Genomic DNA, 22,011 nt, shown 5'->3' with positions numbered 1-22,011 from the left:
AACTTTTCTGCCTTCGTGGCCAGCCTTAGGTGGGTTTCATATCCTCCTCTCCTCCAAGCATTCATATTTCATTCACACCAATATATGCCATAATTATTTAGAATGGCATCATATACTGGCATATACTGGCATTCATATAAAAGTTTTAATTTACTAATGTGGTTATACACATTAGTATTACAGTAAGCATATTCTAAGAGCATCAACTTGCTTTTGAATGAATGTGCTGTTAAATTCTTGGCATTCTGTTTTGGTTTAAGAAGGGCCGTTTCTAGGTGTGGGTGCCATCCTAACACACCTTTGCTTTTCTTAACTGTTCTTGCTGTTCAAGGGTACCATCACTGCAGTGATGAAGAGAAGCAGTAGTAGGCATCTGAGCCCCTTCCATCTCTGGTCCCTTTTGCTCTTTCTTGTGAGTTTGGTTCTCTCCCAATTCTACCACTGGGATTGCCAGTTTCAGTTGCCCTGGGAATAGGTACAGCAATAGAGCAGCTTGGCCAGACCAAAACCAATTCCACAGTGTGGGTTTGCCATTGCCTCCTTCCTAGGGCTGAGAGAAAGTGGCTTGCCCAAGATCACCCAGCTGGCTTGGTCCCTAAGGTGGGACTTGAACTCATGATCTTCAAGTTTCTAGCCTGGTCCCTTAACTACTAAACCCATTCTTTTGTCCCCCTGCTATGTTGTGTCTTTGTAGAGCAGGGGTGTCAAACTGCCGGCCCGTGGGCTGGATGCATCATAGCAAAACCGTGCCCATCCCATTGCTGGCAATGACAAAAAAGTTGCGGTACATCGCGACACGTCACGGGATGTTGCGAGTTTGACACCCCTGTTGTAGAGTGTGAGCCTTACAGCAGTGACCTCCTCGTTTTTATTCAAGAATAAACCCCCACAGACTCCATTGGCTGAGTCCTTTGGGATTGTATAAATACTGCAAAACGAACAAGAGGTTAATAATCAGATACTTACTACCAGTTTAATATTATAAAACAGTTAGGTAGAAAATAGGGTAATTTCATATTTTGTTGAAAGTTTTGTTAGATCTAAATCAGCATTTCTCCATTTCAGCTACAGTACTTTAAGATGTGTGGACTTCAATTCCCAGAAATCCCTAGCCAGCGTGGGGAATTCTGGGAGTTGAAGTCCACGTAACTCAAAGTGGCTGAGGTTGAGAAACGCTGATCTAAATCATGTTCTTCAAGTCAGAGCTGTTTTAAGACTCACTATAGCCAGCAGATGGCAACATAAACAGTAGCAAAATCCTTCAACAGTTTAAAAGAAAATTATTGTTTTTTTGTACAAAGTCAAATCTCCTGTAAGTTATACTTGTTCCTTGTAACTTCATGATTACTCCCCCGTAATTTCCTTAGCTGTATTGCCTTGGATTGCCTTCCTGACCTCCCAATCTAACCTAAGGTCATAGGATTCCACATCAAAATCACGTTACCCTCTTTGATCACATCCTATCCTGTGGGATCAATCACAGTCACATATGCATTGGAGATTAGCTGAGCACCTCTAGTGATGAAGATTGTTATAATATGGGTGGAAGAGTATAGCACTTTAGTGGGGAGGACAACAGTTATCTAGTTCCAAAGACAGCCATTGCACGAAAAAATATGACACCTATTGACTTAAAATTACAGGGGCGTTGCAAAGGGGGAAGTGACCCTATTGTGGTTTGTACTGGATGTATGTGCTTAAACAGTATAGAGCCTGCTGACCTGCTCTTGCTGACTTTCTGCTTTAGTGCTACTCTTAAATGATCAATATCTTGTTGCTGGAGCATAAACAAAAAATCATAATGGACAATGAATTTACCAGAAGAGACAGAGTGATAGATCTGATGATATTAGGAGAAAGAGGGCCAGATTGCTGAATCTGAATAATCCCCAGGGAGCAACTTTGACCAATATGGTTTTGATCTTGGCATAATTTGAATCCTATTTAAACTATCTATTTGCATTGGAACTGCAAGATCAAAAGAATATTTTGTATATTTCTTTTGTGGATCTCTCCTTCCCACCAACCCTCCAGTCGGTATTCTTGAAATTAACTTGTTTACATTTGTTTGTTCTTAATAAGAGTCCCCTGTAACAGAAATGGGAAAGGGAGCAACAGAGATTCGAGGATCCTTTGCCTTAGCCTTTGCTGAGAGTTGCTTATTTTATTTTTTCAAATATTTTCTATTCCAGCCTTACCTCCCCCTTTTATTACAATTTTTGCAGCTGCAAGCTCTTCAGCAACATGCTAAGTATCTATCATTATTACAAAAGTGCCCTTTTCCAGGATACCCCATTTTTTCCCATGATTTCAAGTCATGCCCTCTCTGTTAACCAGCATATAATTCCTGGCAGACCTAGTATCTTCACTCCTTATTTGGCTCTAAGAAATTAGTCTTCAATTAACTCTGACAGTAAATATTCCCCTGCACAAATTAAGTGTCCTTTGGGTCATTACAAGAAAAGGCTGTGTAATTCAACTTGGCTAAGGTGATTCTGCCCTCTATCTCACCAGGCTCAGAAGGCATAATGTTGCAGGATCCAATCTGGGTCGGTCACCGAGACCACAGGTTTAGTCTTCTGAGCTTTTGGACATATGCTAGATAGAGCCCATTCTCAGGGAACTTCTCCCTATCAGAGTGTGTGCTGTTCTGTGTGTGGTATTTATGTGGTGCCTGTTCTCAACATCTACAAAGACACATACAAACAAGCAAGCAAGCAAGCAAACAAACAAACAAACAAATAAATTCCCATCACTAGACACAGTCTTTCACCTCTATGATTTAAGTCAGAAACCAGCAATCCAGCACAAAACCTGGCAGCCTCAGTTTATCTACTGAGTTCCGATCTTTCATTGCCTCCTCGTGAATTCAAATCCAGCTTGGATGATGCCTGCGTGTCAGCCTTAGAATCGACCAGTGCAAACCATGATTTTTTTTATCTAAGCTTCCACATTACAACCAAATAAAACCAAGTTCAAGAGTTTATTTATGAACACTTCTAGGACCCATCTAAAGAGGAAACTTGGACTGTCATCAGCACTTTGGGAAGGGCGGGTTTAGGACGTATGAACCACCTGACACAATTGCTTCTTGGTTTCCTTCATCACTTCAACAGGATATTTTGTAGAGATCAAATGATGTTTCCCTGGCACCTGTTTCTGTTATAGGTTTTTTTTTTCATTTTCCTACATAAGAGAAAGGGAAATACTGTAGAAAACCAGTTAGCAAAGGAGGGCGGAGTATAACAATCTATGTTTGGAGATAACAATCCAAAAGTGGCTGGAGAAAGACTTTAGTTCCATACATTTTATTTTGATAAATTGGTTTGGCAGTTTCTACAGGGAAGAAACTGAACCAGAAACAGCGCATCATAAAAAGGAGCATTCAAGAAATAACTGTATTTTCTTGCATTTTGAGCAGCTATTGCTACAATGTTATGGGGTATAATTTACCAACACCTTCAGCCTTCCTTCTTTTCTTCTTTCTCTTTCTCCTTCTTATTATTCTGCATCAGAGCAGAACAGGTACTGCTCACGCAGAAACCAGCCTGGATATCAGGGCAGCTTGGAGACCAGATTCAAATGAATTGCCAGCAGACCAACACAGATCACAATTGGATGTACTGGTATCGGCAAACAGTAGCAAAGCAGCAGCTGGAACTGATTGGTTACATAGGTAAGGGAGCATCACAAGCCACTTATGAAGATGGATTTGAAAAACAAAGATTTGAGATTCAACAGAAGCATAGTAAACACTGTTCATTGCAAATCAACAAAATGAGCTCCGAGGATGCTGCTGTTTATTTCTGTGCTTCTAGCTTCACAGTGCTAAAATGTTTCAGGAGCTCCCTGCAAGAACCGTCTCATGAGTCTTCACATGGAAGCTTGGAGTCAAAATTCGCATCTCTCTCTCTTTCTTCTCTCCTATGTGTCTGCAGAAGGTAGATAAAAGAAGTAAAGATAGTGGTCATACATCTATCACACAGTACTAAACTTCTCTGTTGAATGGATGATGTAGCTGGACTACCTGGACTACCTGGACTACTGTGCATGTTTACAAATCAAGGTAGTCTTATGAGTCTTGCAACAAATTAGGAGAGAACTTCAAGCTCCTCCCACATGAATAGGAGAATCAGATTGGTTTGGATAAAACCTCAAATAACGTAGCTTCTTAAGAAACAATAGTTATGTAGTTCAATATACTTGAAAGATGTTCACAAATCATTTCAGAGTAGACAACTAGAGAAGACAAATATTTTTCTTCCAGGCTTTAATGAGTGCTTATAGATGTTTTGTAAGAATATTTAGCAAATTTATATGCTTTTAAATGTTTCATATTTTCTAAATAATGCTTAGTAACTGTTAGATAAAGTAGTTGTATTTCATCTTGAAAAAGGGCTAAAATTTTGAGCAGGGATTCTCCAGTTCATCACCAATGCACTACACAATCTCAATTATATCCCTCTTGTTTAGCTAAAATTTTAATCTTTATGTTGTTGTTCTTAACTTCTCTGTAGAGATGTCTTTTTCTGACCAGGAAAGTAGATAATCAATCAGTCAGTCAAAATTGATTTTGGTCAAAGACCATTTTAGAAAACAATCTAAGTTTGGAGATAACGGTCTAAAAGTGGCTGGAGAAAGACTTTATTTCCATAAATTTTATTTTAATAAAATTGGTTTGGCAATTTCTACAGGGAAGAAATGGAACCAGAAACATCGCATCATAAAAAGGAGCATTCAAGAAATAACTATATTTTCTTGCATTTTGAACAGCTATTGCTATGATGTTATGGAATATAAATTACCAACACATTCCTTGTCCATCTCTGGGGAGATTGTTCAGCCCCCACAACAGAGTCATAAAGAATATTCTGGAGAAAGGATACCAGTTTGATGTAGCATTAAGAAAGGAGAAGGGAAAAATGGACTGTTACAGTATGTCTTTCTGAACAGAGAACACTTTCAGAAACTCTGCACCTGCCTGCAAGACTTTGAAGATACTCACCAGTTCCACAGCTGTCACTATTCCTGGAAACCTTCACTTCACTGCTGGAAGTGGTGACAGAGTAGAAAAGTGAAGTCTTTCTGTATGAGACTCAATCATTGTGGGGACTGGGGGCACAATGATTCATTTCATGGAGACCCCTTTACAAAAACCCTCCCTTGCTTACCAAATAGGATCTAGCCGCAATTGCCATAGTAGATTGTACAATACAGAACTGGGTGGCTTTTTTTTTTGCCGAGATCTCTGTCTCTTATGACAGAGTCTCCCCTTATGTCTCCTACACATACAATCCAAAATATGGATCCAGTATGTATATGACACCTTTGTTATAATAAGAAAGGACCATCCAGAGAACACACATGAAATCATCAACACATACAAAGGGATAAAATTCACAAGAGAAGAAGAAGAAAAAGATAACAACACACTACCTTTCCTGGATATCCATATCAATGGAGACAGTGATGGCAAACTAGAAACACAGGTCTATCAAAAAACTACCCACACCAACCAAGTGCTTCACAACCAAAGTAACAACCCAACCTCCCATAAGAGAAACTGTGTACGAACACTATTTAGATGAGCACAGACACACTGCACCAACCCTGAACATTAGAAAAAAGAAAACAGATCATCTATACAACATCTTTCAATAAAATGCATATCCATGCAACCTCATCCAAATATGTCTGGTCACTCAATCCAATATAGCACAACCAACATAAGCTGTGAAAAGGATAACACTACAATACATCAAAAACTTCTCAGAAATCACAAACAGATTATTACAACCACATGGCACCAGTGTAGCAACAAACCAACTAAAGCCCTCCAAAAGATCCTAAATAACCCAAAAGACCCAGCATCCCCAGAAAAAAAGCAGGAGTCATCTATAACATACAGTATAAGGATTGCAACAGCCACTATGTAGAATGAACAGGCAGAAGACTAGCAGAGTGCATCCATGAACACCAACTAGCAGTCAGAAGACATAGTGAAATTTAATCCTTAATTTCCATGACACATGGACAGACAATCATTTTTTTTAAACTGGGAAACAGTGACCATCCTCAACCAAGCCAGGTCCAACAATACTAGAGAATTCCTGGAAGCCTGGCACTCTGACAGATTGACCATCAACAGGCACATAGACATAAACAACATCTACATACCATTCAAAAGAGACAATCAACAAGCCAAAAAGGGGACAAAAAGACTGAAACACTTCCTCACCAGCAATCAACACCCAGATGAGCACAGATTAACAACAAGATTAACATTAGATTAATAATCAAGAAGTAAGCAACATCCCAGTCAAGGAACTGCCAAACAAGCTTACAATAAACAGCCCAACAAAGAACCATCAAGACCACTCCTACCAACACTGACAGGACAAGCTACTAGAATATAAAATGAGAGCAAACCCACTTCCTGTTAGCACTGATGATGTTGCCTAGTTTGGGTAATGAAATGTCTGCAAGAAAACAACCAAGCTCAGAGAGCACCAAGGACCTCTCATTTCAACCCTGAGCTACAAATAGGACCTTAATTGAGCCTGGAATTATGGTTGTAACTTGTGCTGGTTGTTAAACAGGTCATCATGTGACTGAACTGATTTTACAGTTTTTTTACGGTAGTCATTAAGTAAATCACAATGATTGTTGAATGAATCTGCAGTTTTTAAGCAAACACTGCAGTCAATTAAGTGAACCCACAGTCCACAATGGGCGTTTTTTGCCAGAAACCAAAAATAAATGCCAGTTTCCAGCAAAAAAATGTCAAAAGTTGCATTCACACGATTGCAGGATGCTGCAAACAGACGTAACTGTAGGCTGGTTGCTGAGTGCCCCAAATGTGATTGGGTGACCATGGGAGGGCAGCTGTCGGAACTTCAAATCCAGGTTGTAAATATCTTTTTTATGTGTCATCATAACTCTGAATGTTCACAAGTCAGGGACTACTTGTATATAAGTATATAAACTGGTCTCTTCGTACATTATCTTTAGTGAAGCATGCAAACCAGCATTTGCATTTCTTGCATCAGGTGGGGAGAGCACATCTTTCTCTTTCTCTCCTGGCCACTTTTTACAGAGGGACAATTGGGAGCGTTTTAACAAACTGCATCACTCTTTGGTTTGGTGGTAGCAGTGCCTCAGATACCATACAGACAGTGGTAAGGACAGCTGAGAAGATTATGGGAAGCTCATTTCCCATGATTCAGGATACTGCTTATAGGCACTATGTGCTTAGAGCTCAAAGCATTGTTAGAGACCCCACAAACCCACTTCATGGTCTGCTTCTATTGCTGTGCTCTGGGAGGAGGTTTCAAAGTATTTATAGCAGAACTACTAGATTCTGTAACAGTTTTGTTCCTTATGCCAGGGCTTTTCAACCGGTGGTACGCGTACCAGAAGTCATCTATAAATGGGCATCTCTCGACAGTGCTGGGGAGAGCTGTGGGAAGAATGATGTACACAGAGAGGATCGGGGAACCTGGATCGAATGCTGGGCCCCAGTAGGGGAAAAATGACTGGGAGAAGTAGCCGGTTTGTAACGTACGTGCCTGAAAATGGGAGGTGAACCGGCAACATCCCCACCCTGCCTGTGTGCTCTCCTCTGCCTCTGCACGAGCACAGGCAGGGCCATGATGTCAGGCAGGGCCGTGATGTGTTGCTGACTGCCAAAACCAGGCTGGGGTCTGGGCGGTGTAAAACAGGACGAAGGAACAAAGGGACAATGGGAGCTGCAGCACTGCAGCCTTCCAGTCCCGTGAGCATCCCTGCGCCATTTGGCTGTGGTCCAGGCCTTGCGTTCATCAGCTGTTCGGTGGTTGGGAGACAGAGCCTTTCAGCTTCAGGCCATGCCATCGGCCCTTGGCTCCCTGCCACAGCCTCATGCCCATCAGCAGTTTGGTGGCTAAGAGTAGGAGCCGCTCAGCTGTTCATGGGGCCAGAAGTCAGCCTCGTGCCCATCAGTTGTTCTGTGGCCAGAAGTCGGAGCCACTCAGCTATTGGTTGGGACGCCCACGGAGCCGACACCCACACTGCCAGGTAGAACGGTGCCAGCCGCTGGTCTCCTTTGCCGCCCCGCATGTTGTCCTCGACCCCTCCCCCACCCGTTCATGTCGAGCCCACGGGGGCTTGACAGGGAGAGAGGGAGGGAAAGAGGAAGGGACTCCTCCTCCTCTCCTAAGGTTCAAAGCATGATCAGCTTCCCAAGGGCGCCACAATCCTCATGAAAGCGGGGGGAGAAGCAAAGGGGGCAAGAAAGCTCGCGGCGGGCTCAAAGAGCATGTATCAGCACCTGTCAGGCTAGGCAAAGAAAAGCCACAGAGCTGCGAGCTAAGATCACAGGCAGGCCAGGGAAGGGGGTGAAGAAGAGGAAGGGAATTGGGAGAGAGGAAACGCCAAGCTTGTCCTCGCCTCTCCCAAGGACCTCCTGCGCCACCTCACAGGAACACCTGGTTTCAGATTTATGCTGCAAAAGTTTTTCTCGCACAGAGGAGAGAGGAAAAACAATTACAGAACATTCGGGAATCCCTTGCAAGGCACCATGTACCTTGGCGCTTATTTCCTAACGCCTTCCCCCGTGTTTTCTGCTCCACCCCGAATTTGCCTCCCTTCCACTCCATTCTTCATTCAGAAGAATGAAGGGGTGCGAATCGGCATGTGCTCAGAAATGCCAATTCTGCGCCCCTGCCCTCTCACTCACACAAGCAAGTGAGCTGGGCAAGAGCCCAGGATCAGCGTGTGCAGCTACAGCTGAGCCGCACTTCTGCTGAGCCACCCAGAAGCGTGGATCAGCTGTAGCCCAGTGCTGATCCTGGTGCTTCTGCTAAATTAGCAAGCAGCATGTTTTCTGGCGAAGCATGAGCAAGTGAGCTGGACAAGAGCCCAGGATCAGGGCGCACAGCTACAGCTGATCCGTGCTTCTGCAGAGCAGCCCAGAAGCGCAGATCACCTATAGCTGTTCTCCTGGGCTCCTGCCCAGCTCATTTGCTCGCGCTTTGCTGGAAAACATGCCACTTGCTAATTTAGCAGAAGCACGGATCAGCTGTAGCCTGGCGCTGATCCTGGTGCTTCTGCTAAATTAGCAAGCGGCATGTTTTCCAGCGAAGCACGAGCAAGTGAGCTGGGCAGAGCTCTCCTCTGCTTCTGCCTCTGCGCGTGCACAGGCAGGTTTGGCATGTCGCCATGGCCATCGGCAGCACAGCCGCCAGCCATGCTGGCAGCCTGTCCCCCTCCCCTTGTCCCTTCCTGGGCACGGAGGGGGGGAGGAAGAAAGGGACAAAGAGGGAGGGAGGGAAGGAAGGACAATGAGGGAGGGAGGGACAATGGAAGGGAGGGAGGGAAGGAGGAAGAGACAAAGAGGGAGGGAGGGAAGGAAGGAAGGAAGGAAGGAAGGAAGGAAGGAAGGAAGGAAGGAAGGAAGGAAGGAAGGAAGGAAGGAAAGAAGGGACAATGGGAGGGAGAGAGGGAGGGAAGAAAGGCTCCCATGCCTGTCCCACCCCATCCACCAGAGACCCACGGATCCCCTCCCACATCCCTGCCCGCACCCCCCACAGGCACCCTGCAACCTGAGTGATGAGCTGGCCATGCCCCCCTGGCCATTGACTTCATTTGTCAAAAAGTTGCAAAAGGTGATCACATGACCCTGGGGATGCTGCAACAGTCGTAAGTGTGAAAAATGGTTATAAGTCACTTTTTTCAGTGCTGTTGTAACTTCGAACAGTCACTAAGCAAATTGTTGTAAGTCGAGGACTACCTGTACTTTATCATTTTTTTCCTTTTTTGGGGGGTCATCGAGTTTTTGACACCTTGCTGGACGACTGGTGGTACTCGGATATTGCCTTATCCTAAAAGTGGTACAATGGGTGAAAAGGTTGAAAAGCCCTGCCTTATGCCATCTGTCTTGTAAATTCACAGGATTCCTTTTTTTCGCCATGTATATGTATACATTGAACTAGACTGGTGTTTCTCTGTGTCATATGTGTGTATTTATGTGGGTATATGCATGATGGTATTTTTTTTGAGAGCTGAATTCAATGAAATTTCATTTTAATGTATACTGATTAGTGTACATTTAAAGTGACAATAAAAATTCCCTTCCCTTCCCTTCCCTTCCCTTCTATTCTATTCTATTCTATTCTATTCTATTCTATTCTATTCTATTCTATTCTATTCTATTCTTATCATGCAATATAGTAGGCAAAGAAAAAATATATAAAAATATGGGGGAGGGGAAATCATGTTCTTCAATGATGTTGGATGATTAGGTGGGCAATCTGTGCTAGTGAACAAGTTCTGCTCTAAGATAATGCCATTTGTCTCTAAAATGCCTCTGGTTTTTTTGGCTATTTTGGAAAACGGACCAACACAGCTGTCCCTCTGGAATGTGGCTCTTAAGTTTGCGAGATATATTCTTCACATTCATCTTAGGAAAAAGAAGAGATCAACAAATTTAGTTGAAATTACTCAAGATTACGAGAATAAATAATGAGGTTCTGGAGACAGAAGAAGAGAGAAATCACCCAGACAGAGAACCTGAACTGACAGAGACCTCTGATTTAGTTCATTTTTCCTCATTAAGAGATAAAAAGACCCAACATTTTCCAAAAAGTTTGTTCATTTATGAACTTATCTTTTGTGTTAATGAGAGATGATTCACACACTAGTTAATTTGTCTCCAGCCGATAAGTTCTCTGGGATATTCTTGTAATTCTCTTTAATACTGTGTTAAACACACAGCTGTACTTTGGCCAGGGAACCAGACTGACAGTCCTAGGTAAGTTCACCAAAGATTGTTTTGTGTGGTTTTCTTGCCTGAGCCCTGTTAAATACATGAGATTAGTGGAAGTGTGTGGTTCAGCTTGCTTAGAAAAACTTTAGAATTTTATAATTGTACACCCAAAGTTAAAAATGATAACTCTTTTCTAAAAGAAAATAAATAAATAAATAAATTTTAGTGATCATCAAGCTCCACCTTGATCATAAGATTATACATAATTATTAATTTTAATTAAATATTGAATATACTGGATGCATGTAATTAGGTTCTAGTTTTTCTAGGTGGAGACATTGAAATGGAGCAAAGCACAGCCAAGTCAAGCCTTGCTTGTTGTTTCCTTCCTATTTCTCCTCCTTTGCATGTCAACTGACAACTGAATGCCATTTGGGATGTGAGGCTGCATTCAAGCTATAGCTGGAAAGAGAGAGAGGGAGGGAGAGAGGGAGGGAGGGGGAGAGAGGGGGGGGAGAAAGAGATTCAGGAGACTGAATAGCCCCAACCAGAATTACCATTCATTTTATTTGGTGATTTCATCACTGTGTACATATACTGAGCTGCATTTTGGAAAAGGAACTCAACTCACAGTACTCGGTAAGAAAAAAATTATAGCTTATTATTACAAGCAAGACTGAATTTCTTAAAATGTTAATGAATATTTGATCAATCCTTGGTCTAGAATGTAGAAATCCATGTAATTGCCACTCAAAACGCATATGGCTGAAGTACAAATTGATTCCAGCATTCATTCCTCCACATAAAATGCGTTAATCTCATGAACATCTCCTTTGGCTTTCCTTGACCATCATAGGATCTATTGCCTGAGAAGAATCAATCATGCATGTTAGGATATGTGGGTCTCCCTTTCTTTCCTTGTTTCTCTTTCTCTTTCTCCTTCTTCAGTCCCATGAAAATCTGTTGGGTTTCTACGATTTGTTTAAAGAGAAAAGATTGTTAGCAAATTTCACATAAATACACTCTTGGCTGAGGCTGACTAATAAAATATTCAGGAAGTTTAATTAATTTATTTTATTGATTTAAAACATTTACATAGCCACCTATTTTTCAACCAACTCTGGGCAGCTTCCAATCAAAAATTAAAAGACCTATAAAATCATATTAAAGCTATAAAACTCAACTAATTAAAACATTAATGTTCTATGTTCTCTGATGGAATTGATTGCCAACATCTGTCTCTTCATATTTATCAATAGGTCTCTTGGCAATTGTTTACTAAATATTAGATATAATTAGGGGAGAATCCAATACAAATTATGCCAACCTTCTATAAAAGAGAAACAGAAGAGATTGAAATTTTAGGGGAGATTAAAGTCGGATTTGAATCCTTTCTTATTTGTGCTTTACTTTTCCCCTAAAGAAATCATTTCTATTTATGGAGTCCTGGATTGAGAAAAAATACTGATGGGTAAACCAAAAGTCTCTGTAAAGGAAAAATTTGATTCCTGCTTTTCATATTGCACCTAAATTTTTTCCCCACATTGATCCTTGTTTTGCAGTGATCAGTCAGTTGATAGATTCACTGCTGCCACATCTAGTTTAACTTGAAAATTGGTGATGTGTTAAGAAAATTTTATAAATCGGGTATGATCAATTTCATACTCTGTTTGGGTCCATTCCCTGTTTCTGTCTTGCTCTGATCCATAACCCCCCCCACACACACAGACACAGAAATCATACTGGATGTTGTAGTCAACAAGTAGTGGTCATAGGCATCTATGAATCAAACATCTCCCCTCACAATATCAGTTTTTACATAAGAGCAAATTCATGCTCATACAGGAGACAGTTGTGACTTCTGGTTTGTTGGCTTTCAGCCTCAAAGCATGAGTGAGATTCTTAGGAAACAGATGGCTTTAGATGGCAATGTGCTCCTTAACTAAATATCTGTGACAAATCAAGAGGAAACAAAAGTCTCTGCCTTCTAGCCTTATTCCTTCTCGTGTTTTATCAGCACTGGATAAACTATGAACTAGGGGCAGAGGGAGCCAACTTTGATGGAACAGCTTTCTAATTGTAACAGACAGAATAGGATGAAAAAAACCTATCAGCTCCCTTATGGATAATCCAGAGGGAATTTATTTCATGACCTTGCCAGCTGTGCAAATAGTGAGGAGGCTTACTTTGGAGAATGGACCAAACAGAATGCTTGGGGGTAAGGTAATACATCTAATGGAAACTAGTAGAATCATGCTGAAAACATGGCTCCATATTGCTATGGTAATAGAACCTGAGACAGTATAGGTTATGCATGCTAAGACTAGCGGAAATCATAAAACAAAGTCCTTAAAGATTGGGGGAAATAAAAGGAGAGAGGGAGAAATAGCAAGTGTAAATGTCTCAACTCTTATATGGTTCAACATGGACAGTCAAAGATGAATATGAAAAGCATGTGGATTTTTTTTTTCAAAAGCCTTCCTGCTCATCTCTATCAGCTCATTAGTCAAAGATAGCTCTAATCACTATGATAAGATCTTTTTGGGGAAAAAAAATGGCCCGAATGACCACCAGGCTCTCCTATTGTTCATTACATGAAATCACACTGTTTCTATGAAGATCACTAGGAATGGTGGAGTGCTTTGATCTGGACTTCCCATTCTTAAGTACAAACTTCACCATTTAATTTCTCAGTTCAGCTCTCCCTTCTCTACATGTCCGCCAACATCTTGGGCCTTTGAAAGGATATAAATGCAACATGTACACAATTGCATCAAAACATGTAAGAACTATATCAAAGTTCAATTTAGCCTAGAGATGCTTCCCCCCTCCCCCCAGGAAGTAACTAGAGAAAAAGTTCCTGGTAGTGTACATGGGTGATGTTTTCTTTGAGCAACAGGATTTCATGCCGTGCATAAATTGTCCACTGAACCTTGGCCCTGGAACTCGAGTATCTGTATTAGGTAAGTCATGTGCTGTGGGCTTTTACATGGATTCAATGATTCTTTGCTGTGGAAACTAGGCACGACATGTAGGATTTTAGGAAGTAACTACTATGTGAAAATTAAGGAGGGGGACAGCATAGTGGGTTATGCAGTGGACTTAAGAAATGTGACTTTGATTCATTGATAAATAACCCCTTACAGTATTTCATCTCAGCCTTCCTTACAGGATTGTGTTGAGGGTAACATGGAAATATATGTATTCCTTTGAACTCCTTATATGAAGGATTCTCCTTGTAAAATATAGATCAATAATCTGGATGCTAAGAATGTCACTATAAATTATAATAAGGTTTATGTGAAGTGACTAGGTGACAGAAAAGCCTAGAAATCTCTTCCATACCATCTTCCTTGGCTATATGAAATATATAAAAATTCAATACCAATAAATAGGGACTCTTTCTGATGGCCACTGCAGTACTGTTTCTATGATTGTACAGATCTATGGCTTATTATTTTTTCTTTTAGTCATACAAATTGGACAATATAAAATGTGGATAGATGAAAGGATTATCTAATTCAAGGTAACTGGTACTGTGGGACACTTATAATTATTATAATATTAATGGCAATAAAGGCACCCAATTGGCTAGGTATTAGTTTATTAAATAATTGAATTTATAACTTGCATGGTCTTAATTCGGATGCTTGCAACTGTTAATAAAAAACAAATGTTCATTGATAAACTCTAATACTCACACAAAATCTATCAATGCTATATAAAATCTATAAATAACAACAGGGCCCCAAGAACAGAGCAAGCATAAACATGTCAAGAAAATATCAGAAGGTTCATTTCAATATTTCAGCTTTGGATATTACTTTTAGACTCAAGGCAATGTTCAGAAACAATTTTTAATAAACAGGAGACACTCCTTCAACATAGCCGTTCCTAGAGGTTCATTTATAGGACAGACATATTGTGTACCTCTAACGAGCTCCATTTTGGACAAGGAACTCGACTGACAGTACTAGGTAAGATCTATGGGAATAAAGGAGATCTGAAGTAATTATTTAGCACATCCATCAAGATAATATGGTATAGAGCTAAGCAAATTGGTTTCTTCCAGATGTTTTGGACCTCAATTTATACTAGTTCCAGCCAATATGCCCAGTGAAGAGGTGAATCCATTTATCTTAAAATAACAGCAATATTGCAAATCAAGGCTTTACTGTTTTTATCCCTGTATAACACACTGGGAGTGTAAGTAGAGAGATGGTCAGAGAATAGAACCGTTCTAACACAACAACAAAGTTTTTTGAGTTAGATGTTTATTATGATACATGGAAAACACATTGTGTGGCAATGAGAAGCTGCACTTTGGTCAAGGAACCAGGCTTACTGTTCTAGGTAAGGATTATATTAAGGGCATAAGAAACATGTATGATGTACATTTCAAGGGCCAGTGTGAATTGTAGTTATCCTACAGTAGCAATGATTCATAAGGAAGGACAATATGACTTTTTTATTCCATATTATAATCTTGATATGAGGCTTGCAGTCCTCCCCTAAATTATAGTATGCTGGTCTCTGAATACCTGGATAATGATAAAGAGATTATAATGTAGAAGGACAGCAGAAAAAAAATGTTTTTTTAAATGAGGGTTGTTAAGTTATTTTGCATTTCTCAAAGCTTTTCAGTCTCAGTTCAGAAGAGTTTCAAACCTCCTGGTCAATCTTATTGGTATTCTCAACAGACTATGTGTTTTCAGATAGTCTGTAGTACAGTGCCAAGAACTGGATGTAATAATTAAGGTAAGGTCTGACCAAAGCAAAACAAAGCTTAGTTGTTATTTCCTGTGATTTGGAATGTATAATTTTGTTAAGGCAGCCCTAAAATTGCATTTGCCTTTTCATTAACTCATACACAGCCAGGCATCTTATCTTGTAATGGAAAATTAGTAACCAGCCTGTAATGACTGATTTCATATATCCAACAATGATTTATCTAGCTGTAGATTCACTGCTACTACTCCCTGTCAAAAAATCATTCCCTTTGTAACCTCTGGATTACAAACTCTGGACCCTTCCTTACTCAATATATATTAAGCTACAAAGGGATATAGGGCAAGGGAACCAGTCCTTGATCACATGGTCTACATTCTCAGGTCCTAAAAACTGATGTTATTTAAGAATATGGGCAGCATAGTGTGGATATCCCAAAGGTGCTTTTTCAAAGGGCAACTGGACTTTCTTGTTTTTTCTTGAAGATGTTTCACTTCTCATCCAAGAAGCTTCTTCAGTTCTGACTGAATGGTAGGGAATGGAAGGATTTATACTCCTTGCAGTCATCTAATTGTTAGTACTCTTTCTGAGAGATGTTGAGGCCACTTGAAGGTTAATCTGTGCCCTCGGAGTCACCTGAATAGTGCAAATGGGTGTGGAAACTTCTTGGAACTGTTGAAAGGATTGTGTTGTAAACAGGAGATAGGTGTCTCGTATCCCCCCCTCTGTTGAGAGAGGGCTGTTCAATCTTAAGGTAGATGGCCTCTTAAAGATAAACCTCCAAGGAAGTTCCCCACCATTCAGTCAGAACTGAAGAAGCTTCTTCAACGAGTAACAAAATGTCTTCAAGTCAAAACAAAAATGTCCAATTGCCTTTTGAGAAAACATCTTTGAGACAACCATGACCTGGTTGAATGAGAATCTCCATAGACAGATAGTGTGGATACTTCCACAGATGGAACTGCCTCAACTATAAAAACTAAGCCCACTCCTGTCTATGTGGGAAAACCCCATTTTGAAAGATGGTATATAAACTCAGAAAAGGCCAGGTCTGGTGTAATAGTTAAGGCCTCAGGTTATAAAGTGGGAAACTCTGAGTTCTAGCCCCTGCTTAGGCATGAAGCCAGCTATGTGACCTTGGGCCAGCCACTCTCTTTCAGCTCTCTTGTGTGCCAATGGCACACAACTTCTAAAAGCTTGCCCAAAAAACTTTACGGACTTGTTCAGGTAGCTGCCAGGAGTCAACACTGACTCAAAAGCAAAACAAAAAACAAAAAAAACCCAAACACAGCAAACAAACAAACAAACAAACAAACAAACAAACAAACAAACATGCAGTTCTACCATTCTCTGAGTATAGGTTTGGATATCAAGACCTGAGCAATGCTTGGAGCTGCAGGTGAAACAGAGACAATGCCTGATTTCCTCCCCATCTCATCTTTCTGCTGATTCTCCATAGAACTCATGCCATCACTGCAAGATTGATTGATTGATAGGTGCATATAGGGTATTTAGCCTTTCTTGATTCTCAGCATTTAATGACTGACATCTGAATGAGCCCATCCTGCTGAAATGCCCTGTGCTTAAGTAAGAAGGAGCCAGCAATATTACTTCATGATGCAATTGGCAAGCTGACATATTTAGGTCAACTATAGCTTGAGGAGGTTTGTCATCTTTTTCATTATATGTTGCTTTATCTTCCAGAAAAAGGACACCTTCTCACCCCCCCAACTGTGACTATATTTTCTCCATCCAAGAGAGAACTGAGAAAAAAGCAGAAAGCTACAATTGTATGTTTGGCCACTGATTTCTATCCAGATCATGTCATTCTTACATGGTCCCTAAACAACAATCCTATAACAGAGGGAATAAAGACAGAGGAGCCCAAATATGAAAATAAGAAATATTCACTGATCAGCCGTTTAAGAATCACTAGTAACCAGTGGCAGAATTCAAAAAACAACTTCAAGTGCAAAGTCGATTTCTACAATTCTTCTACAAGCACAAGTTATGAAGCTTCAATAACTGGAGAAGGTGGGTGAAAGGAAGATCAAGTTTCACTTTCTGAGGCTTTTCTGCACTTCGCTAGAATTGTCCACATGCTGCACTTGTGAGCATTTTAAAATATATCTTGCTAAACAAAATTACAAATATTAGCAAATGTTCAATCCCTGGGCAAATGTGATAGCTTACACTAAATCTTTTTTGTACTGATTCATTTTCTCATAATTAACTATTAGTTTCTCTCTCTCTCATCGTATTTGTCCGTTTGCAAAATTTGATAATTTTCTGATCTGTGTCTACGGGTTTCAGATACAGCCAAAATGTCAGAACATAGCAATGTTCTTTTACTATTTTTCCATTTTTATTATCTCTTAAAAATATTTACATGTAACCTCTAGTGCCAATCAGAACAATGACTTTAAGGAGTGAGTTTTGAGCCTTGCTTCAGAAGCACTGCCTTTAAATATCAGAATATATCTACCTAATATTAAATGTATAGAATTTATAGGATGCACACACACACTTTAGAAATTATACATGTCTAATAATCTTGAGCACAAGTTTGCTCCATTTTCTATTCTTTCTTCTTTGTGTGGGATTTCTTAGTTGTAGTAGAAATGACAATGATGATGATGATGATGAAATATAGCTAATGAGAATTTTCCTCCTTCTGTTTTTAGAATGTGATAGCAACACCCCCACAAATGGTAAGTCAAATTCAGTCTCTTGATTCCAAATGTGTATTACACTGAATCTTTAACTTTCTCTAGGACCCCTAATAGAAAGCGGGCTTTTAATTAAGTGTGGCTGAATTCAACATGTTACATTCCTGACAGATACATTTAATTTGGCAAATGATTTGAATATAACTGTGAAATTTAACCCAAAAGGCAGGGACTTTTGTATGTAGATTTGATTTCAGTATCACTGAGGATTTCCCCGTCTTCAGGAAAAACAAAATCGTATCTTAAAATACAGCAACAGGACCATCTTATTTTTTAAAAGCTATTTTGACTTAGTTGGAGTCTTGGGCAGATGGAATACAAATTACTACTATTTGGGATGATGATAGGAGAAGCATCAGCAATGGTTTATTTCTTTTAAACAGTTTGTAAAAAAACAAGTAAATTCTCTCACATTTTAAAATGGAAGCAAAGAGAGTGCCCATTAGACCAGATATGCAATCATTTTTCCTCTTACTGGCTCCAGGTGTGGATTTGCACAAGAAAAATATAGGGTTGAAGTTTGGAAAGATGGGGACAAGAGCGAGATGATAGGTTGTCAATTCAGTAAAAGCAAATCAAAACAATTCACCCTCCCCCCCCCAAAAAAAACCTGGGAGTAAGGAAAGACTTTTGTTCTTCCCTACAGCTTCTGCTCCCAGGATATCTTTCTCAAAGGGGGGGGTTCTCTTTTTTTTTTTAATAAAAGGTAATATTCCATGGATAAATATTTAAATATATTGCAGAGATGTGGTGCCTCAGCTCAAAGAATTTCTGTATATTTTATAGTTTGCCTCTTGAAATCATGTATTCCAGAAATGTGCTGGGGAAGGGAGGAAGAGTAAAACAGTTCAACAGAAGGAGGTTACACTGTCTAGCTTCAACTTGGTTTTATATATACTGTAAATATATATGCAAATATTATATAGATGTATACAATTCTTATATTGTTATTTTCCCCTAACCTTCACATTTAGATTCGTATCTTAGGCAAGCCAATCTTGGAAAACTGGTGTATATTCTTCTCATTTTCAAGAGTGCCTTGTATGGGGCATTTATAATGCACTTGAAACTAAGAAAGAAAGGTAATGTGCCATGTCTGTTCTTTATATCCAGATTTATCCAATTCCTGAGAAAAATGCATTGTATGTGTTATCCTGCCCTTAACAATATCCCCTTCCAGTCTTCACTGTTTAAAGATTCCTACAGTCTTTCCCTGCAGCTGAATTTAAATGTTCCTCACCCACCCTTGAAGGGGCAGTTAATGATTGCTGATCTTGATTCTGCCTCAGTTCCTAATCACTGTCAGTCCCTTGATTTTCTTCCTTGGTGATGGAGGACGAGGCCTTGAACCTGACTTTGGATGGAGGTTAAGAGAGGCGTTTGCCTTACTCATGTGTGCTGGGAAGGAGATGAAGGCAAATCATGGGGGACACGGCAGAAAAAACAAAGCTATTGGGTGAGTTTCTAACATGGTTAGGTGAAAGAGATGGGGGAAAACACCCTTAATTAGATTAATCTAGATAAGACAATGGATACACGACCCAATTCCCTCATGGCAATCTGGACAATAATATCCATAAAGAGCCCAAATCTTGGATGGCTAGCATAAAGAAGGATAAATTATTTCACCATAGTCATGGTCTGTTTATGTAGGCTTTTTGACATCTTCAGAACTTTGGCTGTTGTTCTGTCAAGTCAATACTGAGTCCTGGTGATTGCCTGGACTAGTCCCTTTCATGACAAAGATTTTCAGAAGTGGTTTGCCCTTGCCTCCTCACCATCTCCCAGTTTCTAGCCTGATGCCTTAACCACTACATCAAACTGGCTCTTCTAATCTTTCCAGTTTATTATTACTTAAAATTGTATGGCTCTCATCCATTTCACTGGATTCAGGGAGTATTATCAAGGTTCTACTCTACACATTTCTGAAATGAACTGTTATTTATGAAAGAGATAATCAATTGATTACACCTGAAGGACCCACAAGACTCTGATATACTTCCCTGAAGGCGTAAGATATTCCTAACAGGTATCTTTGTGTACCACTGACATATAAGACTGCATACGTAGCTCTGGAAAGTAAACCCAAAATATATATTATCATAATCTAAATCATGATTATGATTAAACAAATATATGGAATAAACCACCCAAGATTTGCTTGAAGTTGGAACTGAACTGGAGCAGAGGGCTCATCATGCAAGAAAAGACAGATTGTCCAGTTTTTTTCCAACATCTTCCCTTTCACTATGGGAATTCTGTACTCTGCATCTGGACTCTTTAATCAAAGAGACGTCCTGTATGAAATGTGCCCCTGGGCCTTTAACGGTTGCTGTGGTGTCTAGAAATACGTAACACAGTAACAGAATAACAGTGTTGTAAGGGACCTTGGAGGTCTTCCAGTTCAACCCCCTACTTCAGCAGGAAACCATATACTATTTCAGACAAATGGTTGTCCGATATCTTCTTAAAAACTTCCAGTGTTGGAGCACCCACAACTTCTGGAGGCAAGTCGTTCCACTGATTAATTGTTCTAACTGTCAGGAAATTTCTCCTTAGTTTTAGGCTGCTTCCTCCTCGCTTAGTTTCCATCCATTGCTTCTTCTCCTGCCTACAATTGTTCTTTGTATGTTTTGTCCTCCAATGACCTAATCATCTTCTCTGCGCTCCCTCTAGAGTCTCAACATCTTTTTAATATTGTGGTGATAATAAAAAAGATAAGATATTTAATCCAGGATTAATTAGTTGCCCTTGTTTCCTTTTTTCAGTCGTGTGACAGTTGATGCAATAGAAGCCTTTTGCCTGGGGACATCATGTCTGAGTTGAATGAATGCTGGAGAAAAGAAGAAGAATGATTCTTGTCTTCAAATTCTGAAGTAGCATTATGATTCTTTTTAAAATAAAAATAAAAATGTTTCGTTGCTCCCAATTTTATCTTACTGTTCTATATCTATTGGAGCCTTCATAGCATTTTCATGTCTCTCTGTGGTTTTTAAAAATATTTAACCATGTTTACTTTGAAGGAAACATACATAGAATTGCAGCTTTACACCGAACATGAACTTGTCTCTCCAGAAAATGGACTCCATCGAAACTCGTTCCCCCCAGACATGTGCCATAAGATTATAGAGATGTCACACAATTTGATGCATGCAAATTCTACTGAATGTGATAGGGTTAGATTGAGATGCAAAAGATAGAAGCATCTTGACCTTTTAAAGTTCTTATAACTGAGATCAATAGGCTTTAAAATGCTTAATGTTGACTTTTTCACATGTCAGTAAATCTTTATTTCTTTACCTGTTTTTAGTAAAATCATCCCTAACAGAAAACTTTGACAGAGTTTCGTGTGTTTCATTCATAAATCCAGAGGTATCAAATTTAAGATGACCAAATGTTGCAAACTAATTCTTCTAAGACAAATATTATTTTACAAGTGGAGGGGGATGTTGAAGGTTTTTCCTGTTTTAACTGATCAAAGATGCCCTAGTTTTTAGTGAAATATATATCTAATACTTTTCAATAAATTTTGGCATTAAAGTGTTATAATACCAAAGGCAATTAGGTGGAAATGAACACAAAGTCTGTCTCCATATTATAATTATATAGATAAAAGCTGGTAACCCAGATCTTTTTTCTGCAGTTCAGGTGATCAGCTATATGAACTTTGTTGTTGCTGTTATTGTTGTTGCCAGAGGTGTCTGCAGGAGGGAGCTTATGGTATAAGCAGCAGCATTGCACTATAAGCACTACCTCTTTTGTACATGTGTTGTGATGTTGCACATAGATATGAAACAGGCATAGCTTGCA

General features: G+C 39.8%; 1 protein-coding gene across 1 annotated transcript; it reads left to right on the top strand.

The window, feature by feature from the left end:
- The first annotated feature begins 3,309 nt into the window (after positions 1-3,309).
- LOC107286922 lies at positions 3,310-21,516 on the top strand. Its single transcript, XM_015815365.1, has 7 exons — positions 3,310-3,941; positions 5,342-5,535; positions 13,594-13,707; positions 17,177-17,506; positions 18,157-18,183; positions 19,176-19,283; positions 20,970-21,516. The coding sequence occupies exons 1-7, from the start codon at positions 3,433-3,435 to the stop codon at positions 20,975-20,977; spliced, it is 1,290 nt and encodes a 429-aa protein (XP_015670851.1). The 5' UTR covers positions 3,310-3,432; the 3' UTR covers positions 20,978-21,516.
- Positions 21,517-22,011: the final 495 nt, after the last annotated feature.

Source organism: Protobothrops mucrosquamatus, unplaced genomic scaffold, assembly GCF_001527695.2.
Source record: "Protobothrops mucrosquamatus isolate PMUCROS unplaced genomic scaffold, P.Mucros_1.0 scaffold337, whole genome shotgun sequence".
Taxonomy (NCBI): Eukaryota; Metazoa; Chordata; class Lepidosauria; order Squamata; family Viperidae; genus Protobothrops; species Protobothrops mucrosquamatus.
This window is presented reverse-complemented; position numbering and strand designations above follow the sequence as displayed.

Bases quoted from the DNA above. Each gene is read 5' to 3' on its own strand.
- LOC107286922 (XM_015815365.1), top strand. From the start codon at position 3,433: ATGTTATGGGGTATAATTTACCAACACCTTCAGCCTTCCTTCTTTTCT. The intron at 5,536-13,593 runs GTAACAACCCAA...GGAAGTAACTAG, and splicing joins CCAAGTGCTTCACAACCAAA to AGAAAAAGTTCCTGGTAGTG. The intron at 17,507-18,156 runs GTGGGTGAAAGG...TTCTGTTTTTAG, and splicing joins AGCTTCAATAACTGGAGAAG to AATGTGATAGCAACACCCCC.